Source organism: Plectropomus leopardus, chromosome 8 (genome assembly GCF_008729295.1).
Source record: "Plectropomus leopardus isolate mb chromosome 8, YSFRI_Pleo_2.0, whole genome shotgun sequence".
NCBI classification, from domain to species: Eukaryota; Metazoa; Chordata; class Actinopteri; order Perciformes; family Serranidae; genus Plectropomus; species Plectropomus leopardus.
Genome location: NC_056470.1, coordinates 22792286 through 22815425, shown reverse-complemented (window position 1 = coordinate 22815425; position 23140 = coordinate 22792286). Strand labels below are relative to the sequence as shown.

Here is a 23140-nt window from a genome sequence, read left to right as displayed (position 1 = left end):
AGTCACTTTAATGTGCTGTCATAGGTCATTGCGGCCTCTGTCAACTGTTAACCAGCTGTTATCTGTTTGCGGCGAAGTCGATGTGACATATCTTTCGCTGCGCAGAGGATTGTGGGTCAGAAGAGCTAGAAAAACATGCTGGCTTGCATACTGCAAAATCTGACCTGATGTAGTAGAACATCCTGGTATTTTTAGCATACTGGGACAAACTTTTTCTGGTAGACTATATAGTATGATTGTATGGGTATTGGAACCCAGAGTACATTACACAATCTGGGACTGTGGTGCAATGTATAACTGGATTTGGTATTAGATAATTATAATTTCATATATGTATATGCTCTATTCTGTAGCTTCACACACACATAATGTACTGTATTTCTATTTTCTATTTTTAAATACTTTGTGCTGGTGCATATACGTTCTATAATTCTCTATGCTTGGCATCAGAGTGACCGTAACCATCCATAATTTACCCCAAAGCATCCATAAAGTATTTCGGATTCTAAAGCTCTGATGCATTTTTCCATTTTGTTGGTGTATGTAATTTGATAACCTAATTCGTTATATTAATATATATGTGAACTCTCATTCAAGTGATTCTGAATAAGTGCATCTACAGTAATACATACCATAAATATGTTAGTGCAAGTGGGACTTACACTGATATGGCACAAAACAAAACGCAGCAGTGAAAAAAAACAGCAGAATTGTGGAAAATGAAATATCTGCGCCTTCCAGCTGCAGTTTATTTTCCCTCATCTCCAGAAGCAGATTTGTTCTCTTCATATTTCAGTATTCGTCCAGCTGCCTGTGCAGCAAGGACGGGGAGGATGGTAGTAGATTTGTGTTCTGGCTGCTCACCTCTCTGATCTCCTTTATCTTGGCCCCTCCTTTCCCGATGAGAGAGCCACACTGGCTGGCAGGGATGACCAGCCGCAGGGTGACTGGTGGCTTGGAGCTGATGGTGCCGTTGGCCACCAGCGCAGTCAGGTCCTGGAGGGAGATGTAGGGAAAGAAAAAATGTGGTGAGAGTCGACAGGAAATAAAGAGAAAAGAGAGAGTCCTAGAGGGAAAATTCAGGCAGGTCAAAGTAGAAATGGAGAGAGAAAAGCAGCTGGAGGGTTTTATCTTCAACAATTAGGACTGAAGAGTTGTTGAATTTGAATCCAGCTCATTCTGTTGGTCCATTTCGGATTTACATTAATCTAAACACACTTTCCATTTCACTTTTATCCTTATTCCGTACTCATTAAGTAACTTGGCTGAATATTTTGAATACTTGAGATCAAACTCTGAAAGTGAATCTCCCCAATTATACCAAATCAACAAGTCATTGCTTATTCAACATCCAAAACTTTGAAGAGAAAAAGCAGATGGTATACTCATGATTTGCGATAAACCAGCCACAACACAGCCAAGCTTATTTCTACTGTATCAACACAAATTGAATATTAGAAAAAAGGCAGATAGGAGCCATACAGAAAGTGGCAGGTGGGCTTATAGTCATCCAGCATCTGCACCTAATAGACATCTGTATGTCTCACTATGTGCTGGGAGTCCACAGGAGGCTGGCCAGCAGTGTAGGAGCTGGAATCCAGTCCAGTGTGGGTTCCTTAAAAGCTGTTCAATCATTCATATGAACTGATGAATTCTCCATGAAAGGGGGCACATTAATTGCAGCACTGGTGCAGAGCAAATCTTGCTTTGAGATTTTCACTCTGCTACATAGAAATGTGAGCCCGAACACCTCGTCTACATGTCCTTCCTCCTGCAAACACACCGGAGCTGGTTACCTTGGGATTTGTTTCCACTGATCTTTTGAAATGAAGTGACTGAAAGGATGTAATATTAAGATATATACACTGATGCACCCTCATTTTCATTTGCTTAGCTCTTTTTCTTGTTATCCAATGAAATTGCCATCAGATGAGATTCAACTGAAAAGAATAGTTTGACATTTTCTGACATGTACTTATTTCGGTGACTAGCGGATGTATGAAAATGGTGCATGAAGTTAGTATCTTTTGTTTCTTGTTAGCTTGTTAGTGGCAGTTCCTGACACAGCATTAGTGGTTGTGAAACATACAACAATATGTGTTTAGACTGTCACATTGTTTTTACAGTATATGGTCTAAGCAGAGTTTGCAGAAATATATATTCTGTCTGTCTGAGATTTTTATATTATGTTTAATTGGGTGGAGTACCAAAGTCAGTACACTCAAGGGTACTGACAGAATAACATTGGTACAACCGAATGCTGATTCATGTGGAATCCATTACAGTCAAATTTCGATACCTGAGAGCACATCTGGTTGAGAATGCATAGTAAAGAGGCAGAAGTGCTGTGAAGCAACCTGAAGCCTGGAAGCCACAGAGTCTGAGGTGGGCAACGCAGCTCCGTGGAGCCGTCGGGTTCAGCTTTGGACAGGAGGCGGAAATGCCCTCAAGCTGGAGAGTCAGTCCAGCGAGCTGCAGCACTGCTCTGCCATGATAGTTTCAGCATCATGCTGATTTTCTTTTCAATATTGTTTGAGTAATAGTCAAATGTCACTGCTAGACGAGCACACACACACACACACACACACACACACACACACACACACAAGCAGACAGACAGAGACAGAAAATTAGCTCTATAGGAGATTAGATAAGACATTACATTTTTGCTATTACAGAAAAAGTAAAGTGCTGGAAAAAGGAGCCATGTTCCAGTACCAGATCAAATGCGAATGGTGCCCAACTATACATGTGATTAGTCCACTCTGTACTGGAGGTTTCAGGTTTCTTTTCTGCTGTTGAAGTTTGTTCCCCTGTCTATTGATTTCTATATTAGACAGTGATTGCTCTTTGTATTAGTAAACTACCTAGTTTTCCTGAGGTACGTGTGATGTACACAGACATCGGCCCTTTCAGTAAAGAAATGTTAAAACACCTCTCCAGGGACAAACTTTGAACTGATACAAGTCAGTATCGTCAAAGTCAGGCATTTTAGGACAAAAACACACTTTTGAATGAAGAGGGACTTAAGCTACAGCCAGCAGCTTAGCTTAGCATGAAGACTGCAAACAGGGAAACCTGTTCCAAGATAAAAATCTGCCTACCTCTAAAGATCACTAATTAAAACGTTATGTCTTGTTTAATCTGTACAAAAACCAAAATATAAAAACAACAACATGCAGTTTTGTGGGTCTTCATGCTAAGATAAGCAAACTGTGTCCTAGCTTTAAATCACAGATTATTAGACAGATTATCTGCCTGGTAAATTATTGGAAGCGATATTTAGCATTTTGCCAATTATCTGTATCGGTGATTTATTTTAATGGTCGCCGATAAAATGTATTAATTAAAAATTGCAAAGAAAGTGTCAGCATGGGAGGAACCTTTACTTTGTCAAACGTCAGGGAGCTATTTTTATTCATTCATCCAACTTTTTATAAAAAAAAAAGTTGCTGGGAACTTGCTGTATATGATTTTGAAAGTTTAAATTTTGATTAAATATTTTTTAAAGGCATTTAAACTAAGTTTTGCGTTGGAGTTTGTTACATTCCAAATTCTAAATATTGGCAGGAAGAGTTTCATTTTTATTGTAAATGCATGGTTCCAAATATTGGTTATCCGTCTCATGAACTACTAGTAAAAAGTATTAGTATTGGCCCTGAAAAACCAATATCGGTCAACCCCTACTCTTATCTAACTCTCAGCAAGAAAGCAAATATTTTCCAGAAGGTCAAACTCTTCCCTCCAATGCTCCTTTCAACTGCAGGGATGTTGGAAACACATTCAGTAAAACTCTGGAGAGCATGGAAAGAAATACTCGAAGAGCCTGAAGTTTGATAGATCACTATGACTGCAGTCCAGTTGTACATCATTTTACATCTGATGGTGATAACAGCCCAAGAAAGACTGGGTGCAAAATACCTCTCTGTTATCTGGTGTATTGTATGCATTTAGATGAAGAGCCTTGCTGATTTGATTTGAGTGTTTTTACAGTGCAGGTAGCAAACATCCTGTGTGCTCTTCTGTGGGTGGAGATTGAGCTTTTAATTAATGAACAGTGTGTCTCAGTGAACCTTTGAAATGTAAATACGCCGCGCTGTCTCTCTTCCCATCAGAGTTCAACCCACAACAAAATATGTGACAGAATGCAGAGCGCGCTGCTTGTTTTCGAGCGGCTTGTGTTTGCAGTAAAATTAGCAGAGTTTGAGTTAGGAGAGGACAGTGTGGACGCTAGCCTCAAGGGATTTTACTTATGAAGGCAACTTGCATAATGTCTCCAATAACAGTGAACTTTAGATTTGAAAAGCATATTCTGATGTGGCTCTTGTGCCTCTCTGCTCGGCATCTATATTTAGTGAGGCGGATCGAGCTCTCTTACGTCTCGTCTCATTAGAGGAGGCAGCTCGTCTGTACAATCACAAGACTCTGGACGTCATTTTCTTGATTTGATCTAAAAATACGAGCCACATCTTAACAACTGTGAACGTTCCCATACTTCCCTGTGACATCTTAGCGAAAAAATGAAACTCTCAAAGCGAATTGGCGGAAATAAAGACAGCAGGATACACAGACACTGCTCACACAAAGAGTTGCTGGGCTTTAATCCCCAAAGCATATTGTGTTACAGAAAGATTATGCGACTTTCATGCAGACTGTGCCTCCACACCTGAGAACAAATACAAGTATGATACTGTAGTGCATGTATGTGCTTTCAGAGTGTTTCTTTCTAGATCACTTAAACATATATTCTGCATATAAAGAGGCTCCTCACATAAAACTATAGACTGACTATGCAGTAGAAACACACAAATGCTTTTGAAACTGGTGCTACATGGCCAGAGAAAAAAGAGGAAAAGGACTGTGGCATTCCCTTCTGCTCAAGAGGTAGAAAACCGACAACTACCAGAATGCACTGAACTACACCAGACCAATAAATGCTCCAGTTGGTGAGTGACATAATGAGAATGTAGTGTAAAACAATGGTGGCTGGCCATCTTACAGATAAACAGTAAGTTAGAAAATTTTGAGATGAAAAATATGCAACTCAGTGACAGAATCTTGGTTTATACTTGATCAACGCGGCTTAGTTTTACTGTTCTTCATTTTCTCGCCCTTCGTTTTCACCCCACTTCCTGTTTGCTATTATAACTAAACACAGCACTAAAATGTGTTTCTACAAACATTTAAGGAGAGAAGTTGTGCAGTAGCGTAATCTTGATTTGTAATTGATCAGCACTGCCTAGTTTGACCATTTTATCAGATTTCATTCGGAGTTTCAAAGAAAGACAGAGGGGCATGTCTGTCTCTTAGTCTATTTCTTTACTCTTTGTGATTGTGGTGATAGCAGAGAGAACCCCAATTAAGTCCTAAAAGTAAGTCAGCATTTCAGCAGTTGTGGTTCCCTCATCTCAAAGTCAATTGGTTTTTTGAATGGATTTTTAGTGGGAAGCCTGAAATAAGGTTAGTACTAGTTTGGGAGGCTTTCACATTTCGTTCTGCGGTCCATGTAGGCACCGGTTAGATGGAAGGAAGTTTACTGCAGTTCATCTACACATACTACCAACATTTTTTTGGAAGCTAGTTAAGAAATGGCAAACTATCTCTTTAAATCCCCAAAGCACATTGTGTTACGACACAGAAAGATTGTGCTGCTTTTATGATTGATGCATACCGAGTGAGTGTGCTATTTGAGCATTTTTTTCCAGATCTATAAATATGCATACATTTATGCTTTTGCACTCATGTGGCAGCAGCCGAGGGGGGTAGGGGGTTAGGGGGGGGGACTTCATCCATAAAACACAGACATGTGATCAACTGCCAAATGAAAGAACTAACTGTGTAATCATCAACCACTGAGACAGAAACAAATGCCAGCTTTAATACTCAGAGGCCAAAAAGCAGATTATTCCCCTTTTGTTTTTAATTAAATGTGTCATACATACAATAACTCAACTATGGTGGAAGCAGCGCGCAGTGGGTCAGCCAACATGTTGCCATAGCAACTCAAGAGTTTCAGGGTTGAAAAGAGGTGAGTGTGAAAGATCTTTAATGAATACCGCACTGTGCTCCCAGCCAGCGTGTGTTTACTGAAGGCTGTCGACCTGCGCGGGGAGCACCTGTTTCCCTGCCAGTGTCTGCTGTGATGCTAAATCAGAGCGAAGACGGCTCTCATTCCACCGTATTAATTAGTGCAGTGATGGACAGTCACCATGGGGATTAATGGCAAGAGGAAGCTGTCATCTATAACTCATTAGGAGATGATGCGAAAGTGGACAAATTTTCCTTATTATCAGGTACAAATTAGCATCCTTCGTTCTTTTTATGAGTTGACTGAACATGCATGGCCCAGTCAAAGGAACAACAAAAATCATACTGTACATCACGTCAGTCCATTTACAATAGTCAGAAAAGGGTTTTACAACAGCATCACTTCAATCCACTTTTCCCAAATTTTCATCTGCAGTGTAAACGTTTCTGAGAGCACATCAAGCGCTATGAAACACGGCCAAAACGTTTTCTGTCTATCACTTCAGTTTAGAGTACAATCGATGGCGATAAAAGCACATTAGTGGTAATGTCGAGATGAAGCTCGGGAAGTGATTTCTTGTAATAGCGTGGTGAAATGGCTGCTTGCACTTTTTTTTGCCCCCCAGAAACAAGTTACTGTGGCTCTACAAAGACTTTAACAACTTCCAAAAGGTTGCTACATACATTTTGTGATTGCCCCTTGATTGGTTTCCTCTTTGAAAAGCCACAAGAGATCCGTTCTTATTGTGTTTTACAAAAAATTTATATGATGGCTTGTTTATGGAAGATGGCATTATAAGTGGATTTCAGAAAATTCACAAAATATTCTGGTAATTGCACTTATTCCAAAAAAGACAACATAAGCAGTTTACAGGGCTAATAAATATTAAAATTTCACTCATATTCACGTGTTGATGCAGCTGTTTTTGTACTGGGCTCAATGCTCTTACACACTCCTTATCACATCAGAATATTGAAAAGTGTCAGCTTGTGCCATTTTGCATCAAAATAGGATTATAACCCCTTGGAACCTGAACAATTTGGCTTGTTTTTTTTTTCAAAAACATGAGAAGAAGACAATAAGAATAAGAAAAATGACCCCAAAATTATAGAGAAATTATTAAAAAGTACAATAATATTACCCCGAAACTAGAAAAAACCATAGACATTTTCCCTTGCTTTTTTAAAATATCTACTAATTTCTTGCAATTTGTGGAACTTTTCTTACCAAGTTACTCATTGCCTCTTTCCCATGTTTTTGAAAGAAATCATACCAATTTTCTCAGTTCAAAGGTTTAAATACTTATGAAAGGCATCTGAAAGCAGGACACGCTAAGTGAGGTCACTCCAGGTTTCACAGGGTTGAAATTTTCCACCAGTGGCAGACTTGTGAGACCGTGCAAACACCTCTTTCATTCCTTCAATCACCTTCCTGTTGGTATCCAAGTCTTTCATAATGTTTAAAAGAAGGTGTTTCTTCGTCCGACCCGAAATGTGAGCTTTTCTTTTGGGCAGCCTTGAAAACTGTTGGCAAGTTGGTAAACAGGCAAAAGGCCACTTGACACAAACTGCAATTAAAAACCCAAATTGAGATGCATATTCCAAATGCGCTGTACATATGTAAGAATGCCTCTAAAACCTGAATAACATCGGCATATCCCACATGTCTTAATTAGAGAATGCATCAACTGGACAAAGGCCTAATTTGGAAAGTCCAAACGGAATATATTGTTTATATTACCTATTTCAAATGGAGAAGGTTGTCTTTTTGGCAAAATAATGGACTATTAGTGGACATGTAAACATAGTCACTGAATGACATGTAGTACAGTTACAGTTACCTCCTCCAGTTTGTATGTGATCATGGTGAAAGCTCTGAAGACGCAGTCTGTGGAGCCGGTGATGGTGATGATCCTCTCTGGACAGGAGCCTTCTGAGATGTTGACCCGGGCGCTGCTCTGTGGGAGTAAAAGACATTAGGTCAGTTAATGCACAACATAATGGAATAGTTCAACATTTTGCAAAATATGCTCATGTGCTTTCTTGCTGAGAGTTAGACGAGAAGATTGATACCACTCTCACTATCTGTAAGGTAAAAATGAAGCTTCTGCACAGCTTGTTAGCTTGGCATTAGAGCTGCAATGATTAATCGATTAGTTGTCAACTGTTGACTGTGCCAACTAATCTGAAAAAAAAAAAAAAAACTTATTTAAGATTCTTAGATTTGAATATTTTCTGCTCTTTACTCCTACTTTATTATCATAATTTAATATTTAGAATTATGTAGAGAATTATTATAGATATTTATGCACATTTTCAGATGATTTTCATTTATTAAATTTTAATCTTTTGTTTGATTTAGTTTTTTTTAATACTAATTTCCAGGTAATTTTCCTGTACTTTTCAATAAGTTCTTGATAATTTTGGGTAATTTCTTCTTACCTTATTGCCATCTTTCTATGTTTTTTAAATAAATCAAGCCAATATGCTCTACAAAAGGTTAATCTTTACAAAGTGTGAAAATGACACTGTGAAATGACAATTTTATGTTTTAGAGAGGCTAAGCTTAGTTGTACTGATTCATATATTGTGCTGAAGATTGTAACATAATCAATATTTTTATATTTCTGACACTTTGTAATGCGCATTTATATTTTTACACACTTTACAAACTCAGCACATTATACGTATTTTATGTTCTTAATATTTTACATAGCAGAATTGAGCATTGTAGCATAATGCACATACTTTAATTTCATATTTTATAGACATTTTATTTCTACTTTGAATATAATTCTCTACGCTTTACATCAAAGCGACTGTCTTTCCCCCCGGGGATCAATGAACTATTTCTGATTCTGATGGGACTATTTCTTGGCTGGGAGCAGTAAATTCCTGGAGGTGGTGGTAGATGGATATTTTTCAGTTTTTGACAGAACCAGACTAGCTTTTTGCCCCCTGCTTCTACTCTTTATGCTAAGCTAAGCCAACTGGCTAATAACTGTGTCTTCATGTTTACTGCACAGACACGAAAGAGGTATTGATCTTCTCATCTGACTCTCAGGATGAGAGCAAATAAGCATATTTCCCAAATTATTCCATTAATCGTCTTGTGATTTGGTGTCAAACTGTTGAGTTCAAAGAGACGTACAGCTGAGCACACCCACGGGAAGGGGAGTCAAGGGACATGATGTAAGGGAGGTGAGACTGAGCACTATAAAGCACATCTCTGTATCTCAGAGTGACAGCGTAATAGAGTTTCTTTTCGGGGCATTGCCCTCAGATGACAGATCTCCTGCCCTCCTCTGCTTCCATTTTGTGTCCTTGAGTTGAAGTCACGTGAACAGAGGCGGACCAGCGCTCGGAGCTCTGGGGCGTTTTCTCCAGTCACTCCAGTGAGTCATGCTCCCACTGTGACTGTAAGGCCTGGGGAGTGGCTGACAGGATGAGGCTCTTACAGTTGGGAAGTGACAAAGGCCAAAACTGGCAGGCTGGATGAATGGATGAATGACTATCATGGGTGAGTGGTTTATCCAGCAGCTCTGCAGGGCTGCATTGTCCTGTCACCTCACTGTTCCTCTGTTTATCCCTCCGCCTCATAAAGTACAACATAAAACCTTTAGCAGCCAGAGAAAGAAATGAACTGCCACGGTGTCAGCCTAATTACTTTTTAATACAAAGAGTTAACCAAGCGGCATTAGTTTGGCTGCACCCTTGAGATTTACAAAGAGGGAATCGAGGGGAGGACGGAGAAGAGGGAAGTTGTTTTAAGCAGGAAAAGAATGAAAAGGGATTTGGTGAGAGAGCAGTTAGAGGAGGGGTACTGAATGATGGAGAGAGAGGATTTAAATTGAAAAGGTGCCGCTATTGCCCAAAAGGCAATTTGGACGCTGTACCTGCTCTGTAGTTATGCACGTGTCAGGGATTTTAAATACCTGCGCCCACCCAACCTGGTTTGAGAGCCAATCTGCACTATTCAACTCACAAAAATGCAGCCACCTGAGCTCAACCCACAAATCACCAACTATATGCATTATAGTAGCACAATTGTCAGGACTGAGGACTGAGACAAGGACAGAGACAAGGACTGAGGTCTCCAAGGTGTGTGTGTGTGTGTGTGTGTGTGTGTGTGTGTGTGTGTGTGTGTTTGCGAGAGAGAGCGTGACAGATGGGGAGAGAAGGTCGTAAGTAGACTATTGTAATGTTTCTGTCAGTTATCAGTAACTTACTCAGAATGCTGCTTTGTCACTTTTTGAGCCGCCTGCCTGAAGCTCACCTGAACTCGCCCCACCTCTACGTCGAGGTTGTGGGTCAATCTGTCCATCACCACTGCTTATTATACTTTTTATACTTAGAATTCCTAAACGGGCAGAGAGAATTGATCTTTCTTATTAATTAGAGCTTTGATCACGCCTAAAAAATCAGGCCCGACTCTAAATGAACTTGCATGCGATACTTTGTGTCCAAGCCCAAATCACGGCAGCAGTTAAGGGCCAGAGATCGATTAAAAACAGAAACCATTAACAATCTCATTCTGAAAATTGTGCCACCATCTGTTGGTTTGATAAGGCCTGATCCAAATGATCATTTCTTGCTGACTTTAAACCGCGGATGCAGCAGTGGAGCACAGCAAACGGCTTTGTTCATCCTTGAAGTGGTTCAGCAAATACTAAGTGTAAAGCACAGACTTTTTTGATTTTTTTTAAACCAGAAGTGACAATTGGCGAGACCTTGCAGACAGCCTATCCCTTAAGAGACCCCATCCTTAAAATGCATAATTTTGGGCCTTAATTAAATGTAAATGGGTGAGGTAAAACAAAAAAAAGATATGTTTCCCCCTTACATTAGCTATAGAGACTAAAACTGCTTTGTGAACCAGGCTGTAAAAATATTATTTCTGCTGTAAAGTTGAACATTTTAACATTGGGGTCTATTGAAGATTTACTTTGTTTTGGAGCCAGCCAGCCAGGGGCCGCTAGAGGCCACTAGAGGAACTGCAGTTTTTGGCACTACTTTTGAGGTTTAGAGGTTGCCGCTTGACCAAGCAGTGCTAGCATAATGTTAGCAAACCCATAGTCAGCCATTTTGTTGCACATGTTCATTACACAAAGTAAATTGAGGAGATGTCTTTTTTCCCAAATGCTCTTTTTTACATGTCCGCAGTTTTGAAAAATCTGTACCTTTAAAGGTGTTTTAGAAAATCTTTGTTTTGGTTATCTAAAAGTTGGCATGTGGACAAGAGGCCAAAATGTAATATACGTTTTCAAAAGTATCTATACCTGTACAAAAGGGCCTTTTTGTCAATTTATAGAGAAATGCAATGCTCTAACACCTGGAAATTGTCAAGAACTTGACTCGATTCATGGGAGAATGTCGACAAAATTATGGACAGACACGAACCACCGGGTTTGGGCGTGGTTTGGGCAGAGGATCAAAGCTCTATTTAATACATACAACTTTCTAGAAAAGCTGACCGGCATTAAAGGCTTTCTGAGATTGAATTATGTTTTCTTTTGAGATGAACTTACTGGGTTTGTGAATAAAGACAAAAGGCAGAAAAGAGATGTGGTTGGTTCATGTTTTAGTATAAGAAACAGGGAATAAGTTTCTGATTTTGGCTATATGGTATGCTGACACATAGCCACTCAGAAAACACACAAATTACCAACAGCAGATAGCAAAACTGATGCAGATGATGAAAAGATGTCACTTTCAAAGCTCTGAATTGTGAACACAGTACCTCTTCTCGTATTCGTTTCACAGTCTCTCCTTTCTGTAAAAGAGAAAATGAGAGACAGCTTTAAACAGAATCAAATGTGCTTTGTTTGAAACATCACTGTGTCCTCGACCTCTAAGTGAAACCTGCTACTTCAAACCACGACAGTCTGATTGGAATTTAGCAGAACAAATTTCAGCTAGAGTTTCAATGCGCAATGCACTGCGGCGGTGTCCTCTGTACCGCTGTCTCAAAAAGATATCAAATACATCCGGCTGTCTAAAGGGGGATGTACACCTGCTGTAATGGCTGTATATGCAGCATGTGTGGAGACCTCCTGCCAGCAGGGACAAGAACATTTTGTCAAACATTTTGTGTCACGCTGCAGCACATCCTCTGCTGGTTTTTTGATTGTTTCTTCTCCTGTCCCCAGATTTCCTTTTGGCTTTAGTCCATCCGAGCTGTCACGCCTTTGTTCACACTTCATGAATCCACTGACGACACAAGAGTATCAAAAACTGTGCCATCTCCCACACACTGGGCTACAATGTTATTTATGTCGTATTCTTGGAAAACTTATTATATGTGGTGCATTGTGATTCTGGTGTGGATCCTCTGTTGAGCAGAAACAGATGAGAGGTTTGCCAAAGAGATGGAGTGGCAAGTTATTAGTCCGAGTGCTGCAGATCAAGTGCCTCTCTCTGTCGAGCTGCACAGTGTGTGCCAAGCTCATCTCTCTTTCTTTTCTCTATTTTCTTTGAGATATTTTGATTTCTGCAACATACTGTGGCATCCATTGTGACAGCTTTCTTTCCAGCACTCTTTATTTTCCACATATATTTATTTATTTTTTTGTCCCTGTTCTGTCTTCTATTGATGTCTTTTGTAGGTGTTGTATTACAAGGCGTGATATCTGGAGCTACTGATGCAGCATCGAACAGCCAGGCCCTTCCTAACAGACACTTAAAGTGCCCACAAGGGGCTGGCGGTAATACGTCTTTGGAGCTCAGTTTCAACAGGAGGCTTGCAGTCAGTGCACTAATGTTTTTGTTTGATGGATTACTGAGTTGCATTATGGGTGGTGGGGGTTGTGGTGAGGTCTTAAGAGGTTTGGTTTAAGGCAGTTACATTTAGGATTGGGATATTTAGAAAAACAATTGTTTGTTTGAGGGCTTTGTGCTCTGCGTTGATTTCAAAACAGAGTCAAGACGGAGAGGAAAATTATTCCACAAAGGCTTATTATGACTCCACATGAAAGGCATCAATATAGTTTTTGACTCAGATCAATGGAAAATAACTATACATAAGATTAGACACAAGCAAAGCATTTCAAAACATCAACCTCTGATAAAAGAATATTATTTTATTATCAATGCTTTCACATATATGCAGTATTATGTGTAGTAGAGTAATAAAATGAATTCTCACCTTTCCTATGATGCTCCCAACCTCCTGAAACGAAAGGAGATAAAGGTAATGACGTACACAAAATCCACTTTTAAAGGCCCAGTGTGTGGGATTAAGTGGCATATTTTGGCAGAAATGGAATATAATGTAATAAGTATGTTTTCTTTGGTGTATAATCAACTGAAAATAAGAATCATTAGCTTTTGCTGTCTTAGAATGAGCCGTTTATATATACTAAGGGAGTGGGTCCTTTCACAGTTCACCATGTTGCACCACAAGCAGCCACTCCGCTACAGTGTCGGAAAAACACTGATATTTACCGTCAAACTTCTTTATTCAGTGTTAATTAAAACTAATTATGCAGGCATATTTGTTCTGGAGAGGAAGATGCCTCTGCAAATAATTTGGCTCCCAGTAAAAACCTCCTGAACGTCTAGATCTTAAGGCTCGGACATACTGTCGACATCAAACGTCCGCCGACAGCTGTGGTCATGCACATGCGGTTCTATTCATAGTCAAATTGAGGGTCCGTGTCAGCCCCCAGTAGTGAACGTGGGGTTGGAAGGTTAGCTTACTGTCCTCCTATTGTCAACATCAGATAAAAGTGGAACTGCTGCTGGGTCTGAAGAGAAAGTCTGTCAAATATTCATCTTGAAACTAACTTTACTGTGGAGAGGTAGCTGCAGCTTGCTTGGAACAAAAGAGTGTGGAACAAAAGATTTGAGCATGTGCAGTCCGCATTGTCACAACAGATTGGCTGCATGTGGACATCTGCATAGAGGTCAGTGTTGACCCTACAGACATGGGTGTATGATGACATTTACATCACACGGACCAAGTGGACCCTCACAGCTGTGAATCCTAGGATAGCAATTCTATCTGGTAGATTACTCTAACCCTAACCAGTTCCACTCCTCTAACCTAAAACTAACCATTTCAAACAACGAAAGCAATAAGTCATAGTTAGGGAAAGTATAGCAGGCCATTCTTTCACTATCCTAAGTTTCGAAAAAACACGCAAATACATAAAAAACTATAAAATGGCCCTTGAGTTAAGAAATAAAAAGGGTGAGTACATCTCAGCAGGTGCTGGGCTCATGGCTCATCTGCGACGACTTGAACAGTGTCAGAGAAATACTGATTTGTACCGTGAAAACTGCTTTATTGGCTGTTTGCTGATAAATGGCTCACGCTACAAACCTCCTGAACACTGAAAAAATGGTACCCGGGAGTTCCCACTTGGCATACAGAAGAAGTTTCCACTAGTTGCAATTTCTAATCCCTACCATTAGATAACACTAAATGTCATGCACTGCGCCTTTAAAAAGGGAAAACATTTATTATACTCATAGAAGCATTTCATTATTTATATAAACTATGAGTTTATTGTTAATAATTTATGAGGCGCTGACGAATCTTATGCTTGAAAGGCCTTGAAGTGCTGCAGCATGTAATTCAATCATTCATAAACAATGTGAGCAGGAGGCTCGTACCTTTCCATGCATGAGCAGTCGTAGTGTGAGGGTCACTCCCAAGCCCCCGTCTGCAAAGTCCTGCTCACAGTTCATAGTGATGTGGGAGTGGCACGCAGGGAGACGCATGAACAAGGCTCATTCGCTGGTCACAGTCAGACGAGGGCCAGCGCTCGTTCTCTGGCTCTCCGAGGTCCTTTAGTGCCGCTCTGAGACAGAAAAGAATGACTTAATTTAAAATAAATTGTTCAAAAAAAGAGAAAAAAGTCAATCCTACCAAAGGAATGTGAGAATCAAGACATAAACATATGCATTCATGCTCACACATACACTCATTGTTTGCACCTGAGATAAAGCTCATGCGCAGGCACACATACACACACGCAGTCATTATTCACTGAACATTATGTGCTACTATTAAACTAATTGCCGTTTTCTAATTCATTTCTCGGAAACTACTGATGCTGTATCTGACTGTGTTGTTGACTGGATGATAATTCCCGGAGATCAGACATTCAAATGAATAGAGGACAAATCAAAGCCCAAATCAAATACATTTATACCATCGAGAGGCCTCTGAAAGCACATTGAAATCAAGTATCTCAGTGAGCAACTTCTTCATTAGTTTGAGTCGATGTAATATTGATGGTGATTCATAACAAAGTCATAATGAAGACCATTGTGTGTGCAGGATATTGACCAGAAGCACCAGCAGTGTCAGCGATGTAGCATCTCATCAGAGCTCTGGGGTCCTGGCAGACAGTGGGTGGCCATCGATGACTAACACGCTATTTGTGTGTCTTCATTAACCGACAAGCAGTTTCTCTCACAGCGAGTTGAGTGATTTGAGAAATTGGATGCAAAAAAAAAAAAAAAAAACACATTTCTTTTTTAGCCGAGCGTGGTTTGAGATTCATGCAAAGTTAATCAAATTCAATTTGAAACAGTTTTCATAAACCTGAAAATGTTTGGAATTTCTTCTGGGACCTGGTTTTTATCTGCTCGATCACAGTCAGCCAGAGAGGAAAAAACAGTGATATGGGCAGGATTTATACTCAGACAGCAAATGAGGAGCGTCTGTGCTGATCCCAGAATGACAATGTGGCGGCTGCTACGTGCATGTCAGTGATGTGACATACGGTATGATGATTAATATGTGAGTCACCTGGCGGCTCAGTCTCAGCGTGATGTGTATAATTAGTTCATAGAGCCATTCATGGTTCCTCTTGATTTATATTTGCTTACATTTGTCAGCTTGGACAGGGGAAGTAGACAGATATAGTGTATATGTGATGCATAAATATAGCTGCACTGTAGATGCTGTAGCAGAACTTAAAGGCAAGGAGAGTTTCCTCATATTTTCCAGAGGATATGACAAATGTTTCCAATTAGGGCTGCAACTCTTAATAATTTTTTCTATTCATTTCATTATGCCATAAAATAGTCACATTATCCTGAAAACCGAAAGTGGAGTCTTCAAATGTTTTGTTTTTTCTGAGAAACACTCCAAAACCCAAACAGATTCAGTTTACTGTCACATAAATTGAAGAAAAACAGCAAATCCATCCATTCAGCATTTTTAATTAAGCAAGGCTGAGGCTGCCAGTGTTCTCCGTAAGAACTGCATGCTGGATGGTGGAACAGTGAAACCTCCCTCCTCCCACACTTTTCTGATGTCAGACTCGGAGGGGCTCTGTTTAACCAAGTAGGTTAGGTTAGCCAAAATTATTCTCAAGAAAACAAGACAAGAAAAATGTACAGCTATACTAGCACCTCTGTGAGGCTGTACCTCAGCACAGCTGTGCTTTTAGCTGAAAAATGCTAACATGCCAGCATGCACAGTGACAATGCTGATATGCTGATGTTTGCAGATACACTGTTTGGGGTTAATTAAAGTTTTTCAGATGCATCTCCTGGAAACCAATCAGTCAATCCAATCAAGGTCATACCTATGTTCCCTCAGTGTCACAGCTGGCCCTTTTATAACTGGGTTAGGTTCAGTTTGTCCATGTTATTAAAGACACAAAAACATTACTTCTTTGGCAGAGGTTGAGGGAACACACGGCTGAGGGAAAATGGTTTCAGGGAACATAGGGTTCAGAAAACATGGGTTTTAAGGATCACAGAGCTGAAGGAATGTGAGGCTAAGTGAACATTGGGTTCAGGGAACATAGGACTAAGGGAACCAAAAATTAGGGAACAAAGGGCTGAAGGATCATGGGGTTAAGAGGAGAAGGACTGAAGACACATAGGGTTGAGGGAACACAGGACCGAAGGAACATGGGGTTAAGGCGGCAGAGCTGAGTGAACACATGGCTGAGGGAACATGGTGTTGAGGGAAAATAGAATTGAGGTAAAATAGAGTTGAGGAAACACATGGCTTAGGGAATATAGGGTTTAGAGAACATATGACTTAAGGAACCTGGGGTTGAGGGAACATAAGGCTTAGGGAACATGCGGTTGAGTAAGCATAGGGTTGAGGGAATATAGAGCTAACGGAACATAGAGCTGAGGGAACACTCACTCAAGGCTGTAAGAACATAGGGCTGGGGGAACATATGGTTGAGGGAACTTAAGGCTGAGTGAACACAGGGCTAAGGAGACATAGGGTTGAGGGAACATAAAGCTGAAGGGACATGGGATTGAGGGAAAATATGGCTAAAGGTAATGTTGGATTTAGGAACACAGAGCTAAGGGAATTCGGGTAAGAAAACATAGGGTTGAGGGAACATAGAGTTAAGGAAACATAGGATTGATGGAACTTTAGGTTGGAGGATGCTGAGTGAATCAGTATGCTGCACACTGCTCTACAATAAAATGATATTTTATTCATTTTGACTAGTAATGTTGGCATCATGGTGCATTGCCACAAACAAATCAATGTATGGGAAACACTGCTGACTCATATTCATTTACATGTTTTATTGTTTTATATAATATATATATATATCAGAATCCCCAAATTGAGAAACAAATACATAACCTAACAAACAAATGCACAAATAGCACTTTATCAGCTCTAATAAAACCATTTTATTTTAATGGACCTTTAAGATATTTGAGACATCAAAAGAATTCTTTATCGTCTTGGCCCATGATGTTAACACTCATATCCAGTGACAACACAGTAACAAACTCTCCTCTTTGACTCATCAAGGCCATTTGTTTGTCTGCCAAGTGAATTCCAACCAGCCTACAGAGCCACTGTACACCAGCCCACTGCTGCAATCCTACTGACGCCGCCTGGCATATGTGTGTGTCCTTTCTAAATCTGCATGCTGTCTGTAGATTTGGTGAGCTATGTGAGGAGATCATGTTTAATAAATGGGTGTTATTTTAGATGAGATCCAGTTCCTGAGAGACTTGTTGTAGGCAGCTTTATTGCTTTTGCTCAGTGCACAAGGCCATTGCTGCTTCGCTGATTTATTCATGCACTGGATGTTTGCAAAGACACGTTATAATGCTCACTTCTTAAGATCCCACAGAGCTCGACTGCCTGTGTGGCCTTTATATTCCCATCCATGGCCGCGGCGCAGTCTGACATGCCAGCCAGTCAAAATGTGGTAGTAAGTGGAGCAAAGTGTCATTTTCCTGGATTAGATTGCACCAAATCAAACTTTCTCTGCCTTTTTTTGAGAGAAGTGCTCATTTCATTGACTTACAAAGCTATCAGTTAGAAGCTCATCTCCATACAATTTCCATAAATATCAAACAAAGCCCTTGGGGTTGACTGGGGATAAACAAAAATGGGAACATTTTGCTTGCTGTTAGCTACAGATATAAGGCTGAGTAATCATGACTTTAAGCTTGATCGATGCGTCCTGAACACATGTGTTATCACAGAGCACATTTGTGCAACCCGTGGGCTAACTGCATTATGTTTAGGCACTGAAGGGCATGGCTAAAATGTTAGCACTTTATTGCATTAGGGGCTAATGGTTGGAGGGATCATTATGTTCTGCTCTGTGGGTTGATAACAAGGCATGTGCTCTGTGTCTGTGTGAGGGCGGGGAGTCTCTGAACTGCCTCATTTCCAGAGTCCCAAGCAGCAGCAGCGTTCCAGGATGAACAGAGCCCCTCTGTTCTAAATTAGACCTGGTAACTCAGAACAGGGAATTAGCAAAGTGCAGACTGCAGCGCCAGGCTGCCAAAATACAGTCAGAACAGAAGTGAGAGGCGGAGAGCACATCCACTGTCCTGCTCCTTTGTCACTGACTGTGTAACCTTGGACCTGCTCTGCCTCACTGAATCCAGTATGCAGGAGCTTCTCGTTGAGTCACTGCTTGTATTCAGCGTTAAATGCGCTCAAAGACTGATATGGCAATAAACACCAGCAGCCAGGTTAGAAATAAACAAAAAGTTAAGCCAACTTCCTTATATGGAGGGAGCACTGAAAGTGGGTATAATATGATTTTTTTTCCTGCACTATATAAACACTACACCACTATCACCCATAACAAATAATAACAATATGTACAGTATTATGTATGAGGGCTGAACAACAATTATTTAAAACAAAATTGCCATTGCGATGTGAACTTGTGCAATAAACACAAGTTCATTGCACTCAGAGATTTTTAGATTTAGTTGAGTGAGAATATTAGTAGAAAACCACTCTTTAAAATGTAACTATTATTCTTTTTTTAATGGCGCCATCTGTGTCTAGTTCAATTTTGTCATTTTATATCTCGTAGTATACTGAAAACAGCGGAAAAGCAAAACTGACTACATTTCAATATCTGCTTATTTATCACAAGTAATATTGTCACAATATTCAACATTATTGCATATCACATATTTTTTCTCATGCAGCCCTGCTATGTCCCTGTATTCTAACACTGAAGGAAGGAATTAGTGCTGAAAAGATAAAGTGATTAGTGTATTAAAAGAAAATTAATCAGCAACAATTCTGAGAATGGATTAAAGGTATTTTATGCAGGAATTGTTGGTTACTGCAGTATCCAACAAACGTGAAAGCAAACGCCAACCCTAACCCTAACCCCAACTCTACATGCCGTTTGCTATATTTGCAATTTTTTTGGCTCTGTGTCCATGATTTTTGTAGCTTCCTCCATGTTCATTACCCTTTTATGAAGTCCTGACCTCACCTGTGTGCTCTGCTCAGGAAAGTCCCTAACACAACATAATAATAAGAAAATACAGGCAGAGTGCAGATAAATACACTGCGGCACACTTGTAGTGGGTCACAAGTGATGATTGGGAGAAGTTATTTTTGTATCAGGAAATTGTGTGTATTGTGAGTCATAGGAAAATCCTGCATAGTATATCTTTCAGTCATTTTTTAAGCAAATGTGCCAGAAATTAGCTGATTCCAGCCGCTTAAATGTAAAGATTTGCTGCTTTTCTTTGTCAGATATTAAAGTATAATAAAATATCTTTACCTGTGAGGTGAGACGAAGCGTGACATTTGAAGACATCATACCTTCCTGTTTTTGGTGTTTTTTTTAATTTGTTGTTGCCTCATTCTGTTTCATATTTTCTTGTTAAAAAAACATTGAAAATTTTAAAATATTAAAAAAAAAAATCTTGTGATGAAAATATGTTTATAAAGTACCAATAGTCAAGGCTACTAGGCTCAGTATTTAATACCAGAAAGGAATCATGCCAAAAACTACAATATTAAGTCAGATGATGCAACAAACTAGAATTATCCTTTAAGGTATTGAGTTTTTTTTTTTTTTTTTGGCCTTACTTTTATGACGCATACATCAAAGATGTCTCAGATTAAAGCAGCCAGCATTCATCCCTTGACAGCCGCCAGCAATAGTTTTTTCTTGCCATGTTTTTAGGAGCATCCACTCCAGAGAGTCTGTTGAGATGAAAAGGATGTTGTAGAACCCGCTTGTCTAGAGGACTGGACACCTGTTCAGAGACAAGCATGTCCCTCACACAACCGGCAAACAGACAGCTCAGGGCCAGCTTACAGGAAATGAAGAAGGAATGAGGACATGTCGGGTCTCCATGGTGAAAGACAGAAACAGGGTTCCCCTCTGCATATAGCACATACAGGGGGTCGGGGGTATTGAGTGTCTGCTCTCAATACACACACAAGACAGGGAGGATAGGGTGTCCCCCGGATGGGCACATACATGGCAGTAAGTGAGAGGGTGTCAACGTGTGTACACGCGCATGGCGAGGGCGAGAGGTGAGAGATCATTCACACACATGGAGACAGCCACATCTACAGGTCTGTGTGCACCAAAACAACCCCACATACAGCTGCTGGGATGAAAGAAGGCAACAATTCACACACACTAACACACACCCACCCACACACACACACACACACACACACACACACACACACAGAGGCGGAAATCGTTGCGCTGAAACACAAGAGCGAACAGGCTTTGATCTGCTGAGAAGTTCCACAGGAGGACTTTTCCTGCATCTGTCTGTCATGAGCAAACTCAAAGTGCTGCCATGTTTGAGTACATGGGATGACACAATGAGAGCGTCACCTCCTGAGATGATGAAAAATCACATATAGGACAAGTGAGAGAGTCCTCTGCAGGCTCCTCTTCACTAGTGGTCAGCCAATCGGAGCAGTTTTATCTTAAATGAGATCCTCAGGGAACAAACGTGTGCACACCAGAACACACAGAAAAATAAAAACACATATAAACAAACAATCTGGAGGGTCTGTCCATTATTTTGACTTCATACTGCACTCCAGAGTATGTGTAGAAGATCTAAATAGCGGAAAGTGTTGGACTAACAAAGCTAACGACTGCATATTCAAAAGAATACTTACATTTCAGTAGAATTACGACTTTATGCTGAAGCTTCTTAATTAAATGAACTCAGTTTCATGTGAATGAAATATTCACAGAGGGGCTGCATGTTTGGATTAGCTTTAACAGCATCGCAGCTATAACTCATGCTGGGATTCATCAGTATTATTGCTTTATGAGCCGAGCCGCTCTGTAGAGACGACTGTATATGCAACCTAAAACTTCTGTGCAAAAGAAGCACACTTTAAAGGGAAAATTCACCCCTTATAATCAAAAATATACATTTCGTGTGTCGTTATTTATCAGTCAAGACTGTTTTGTTGTGTTACCTAAAAAATGTATACATGGAACTGCTCAAAACAAGGTCTGTGGATTATCTTGAGTAACCAGATCATTATTTCTGGAAAGAGACACTGCTGTTGAGTTTTTCAAATGTAAATTTTTTTTGGTGCTTTGAGCACCACGAACTGAGTGCCATCTAGTTCCATTACATTCAAAAGAAAGCCAATATTTTCTTAACTCAGTGACTCACACCAAAACAAGCTAAACTGATAAAAAGCACTAAGAGGAAACATATGTATTTTGTCTCTTCTAATCTCTTCTCAGACCTCTAGAAATGATCTCTTATGCTCTATTAGCTGTGGCAACAATAAAGTAGCCTTTTAGAATTTGGTTCAGATCTCAACCCTGCCCACTTCAATCCATCCAGAAAAGCAGAAAATGCCCCAAAAATACAGAAATGTATGAACTGTAGTCAAGTGGCAACCGCTGTAGCCGTAAAAGTAAGCCAACATGGGAGTGTAATATATCTAAGTGTGATTGCACTGACTGTTATATGATTTCTGGCATTAGATGGAATGATAATTTATATTATTATCCTCATATTCATTGAGAAATATATAAAAATGAATTTCTAGAATATGGTGTGTAGGCCAGGATATCGCTGCAGCAAGACAATAGTTCATTTTAAATGGTATTTGACACACATTTCACCTTTCACAAATGTTGTGTCTCCTGTGATTTAAAAATTACAGAAGGCCATATTACGATTTTGATAAGTTGCTATTCTGTGCTATTTGCCTTGTCAGTTGCCTTATTCTATAGCTAAAAAACACTAAGACTTAAAAGCTCTTTTTAAGTATACACAGGTCTCTGCACTGTGGCTGCACATACCACGATCTCTCCACTGAGACGAGAGAGAGAAAAGAATAGCGACAGGAGGAGAGGGCTTTCGTTGTGAAACAGGAGAGGCTTGAAATTAAAGAGCAGTGTTTCATCTCTCAGCGTGTCTGTCTCGGCTCTGTCACATATAATGGGAGGGGTCAGCCCTCGGGGCAGAGGGGACTGTCCTCTCCTATCAGCCGCTGGCTTCATCTGGTGTTAAAGCATAACCGTGTCAGCCTGCAGTGCGAGCCGCCTGTCAACCACAGGGCCCCAGAGAGGGTTATCAGACCCCTGGGCTGCCTGCTGCTCCTGGAGCCGCTCGGCTTCTCTGCAGCAGAGAGAAGGCCAACAGCCGTGTTCACCACAGCCGCTGCACCCCAAAGTGGGCTGATAAGATTACCCCATAGCAGTTTAATTTTAATCTATAATCTGTGGCATTTTTTGCGAGCTACTAAAACTACAAGATTCCCTGCAGATTGTGTAAACAAATCTGCTGAACAGTTGCAATTAAAGTTTGTAAAAGTATTGTGACAAAAATCACTGCTGTAGAAATTTCTTCCAAAACTGTGTGGGATTTCTGGCTGACATGATGAATTTAG

The 23140-nt window shown here is 40.2% G+C and overlaps 1 protein-coding gene across 1 annotated transcript in view; it reads right to left on the bottom strand.

Annotated features, from left to right (window-relative positions):
• Window positions 1–23140, bottom strand: part of LOC121946798 (poly(rC)-binding protein 4-like) — a 50102-nt gene that overhangs the window by 19968 nt on the left and 6994 nt on the right. The window contains exons 2-6 of the mRNA XM_042491553.1: window positions 14644–14831; window positions 13172–13195; window positions 11768–11800; window positions 7869–7985; window positions 865–996 (exon numbers count right to left, since the gene is read on the bottom strand). Coding sequence (XP_042347487.1) covers window positions 865–996; window positions 7869–7985; window positions 11768–11800; window positions 13172–13195; window positions 14644–14751 — 414 coding nt within the window. The 5' untranslated portion in view covers window positions 14752–14831. The remainder of the gene's footprint in view (window positions 1–864; window positions 997–7868; window positions 7986–11767; window positions 11801–13171; window positions 13196–14643; window positions 14832–23140) is intronic.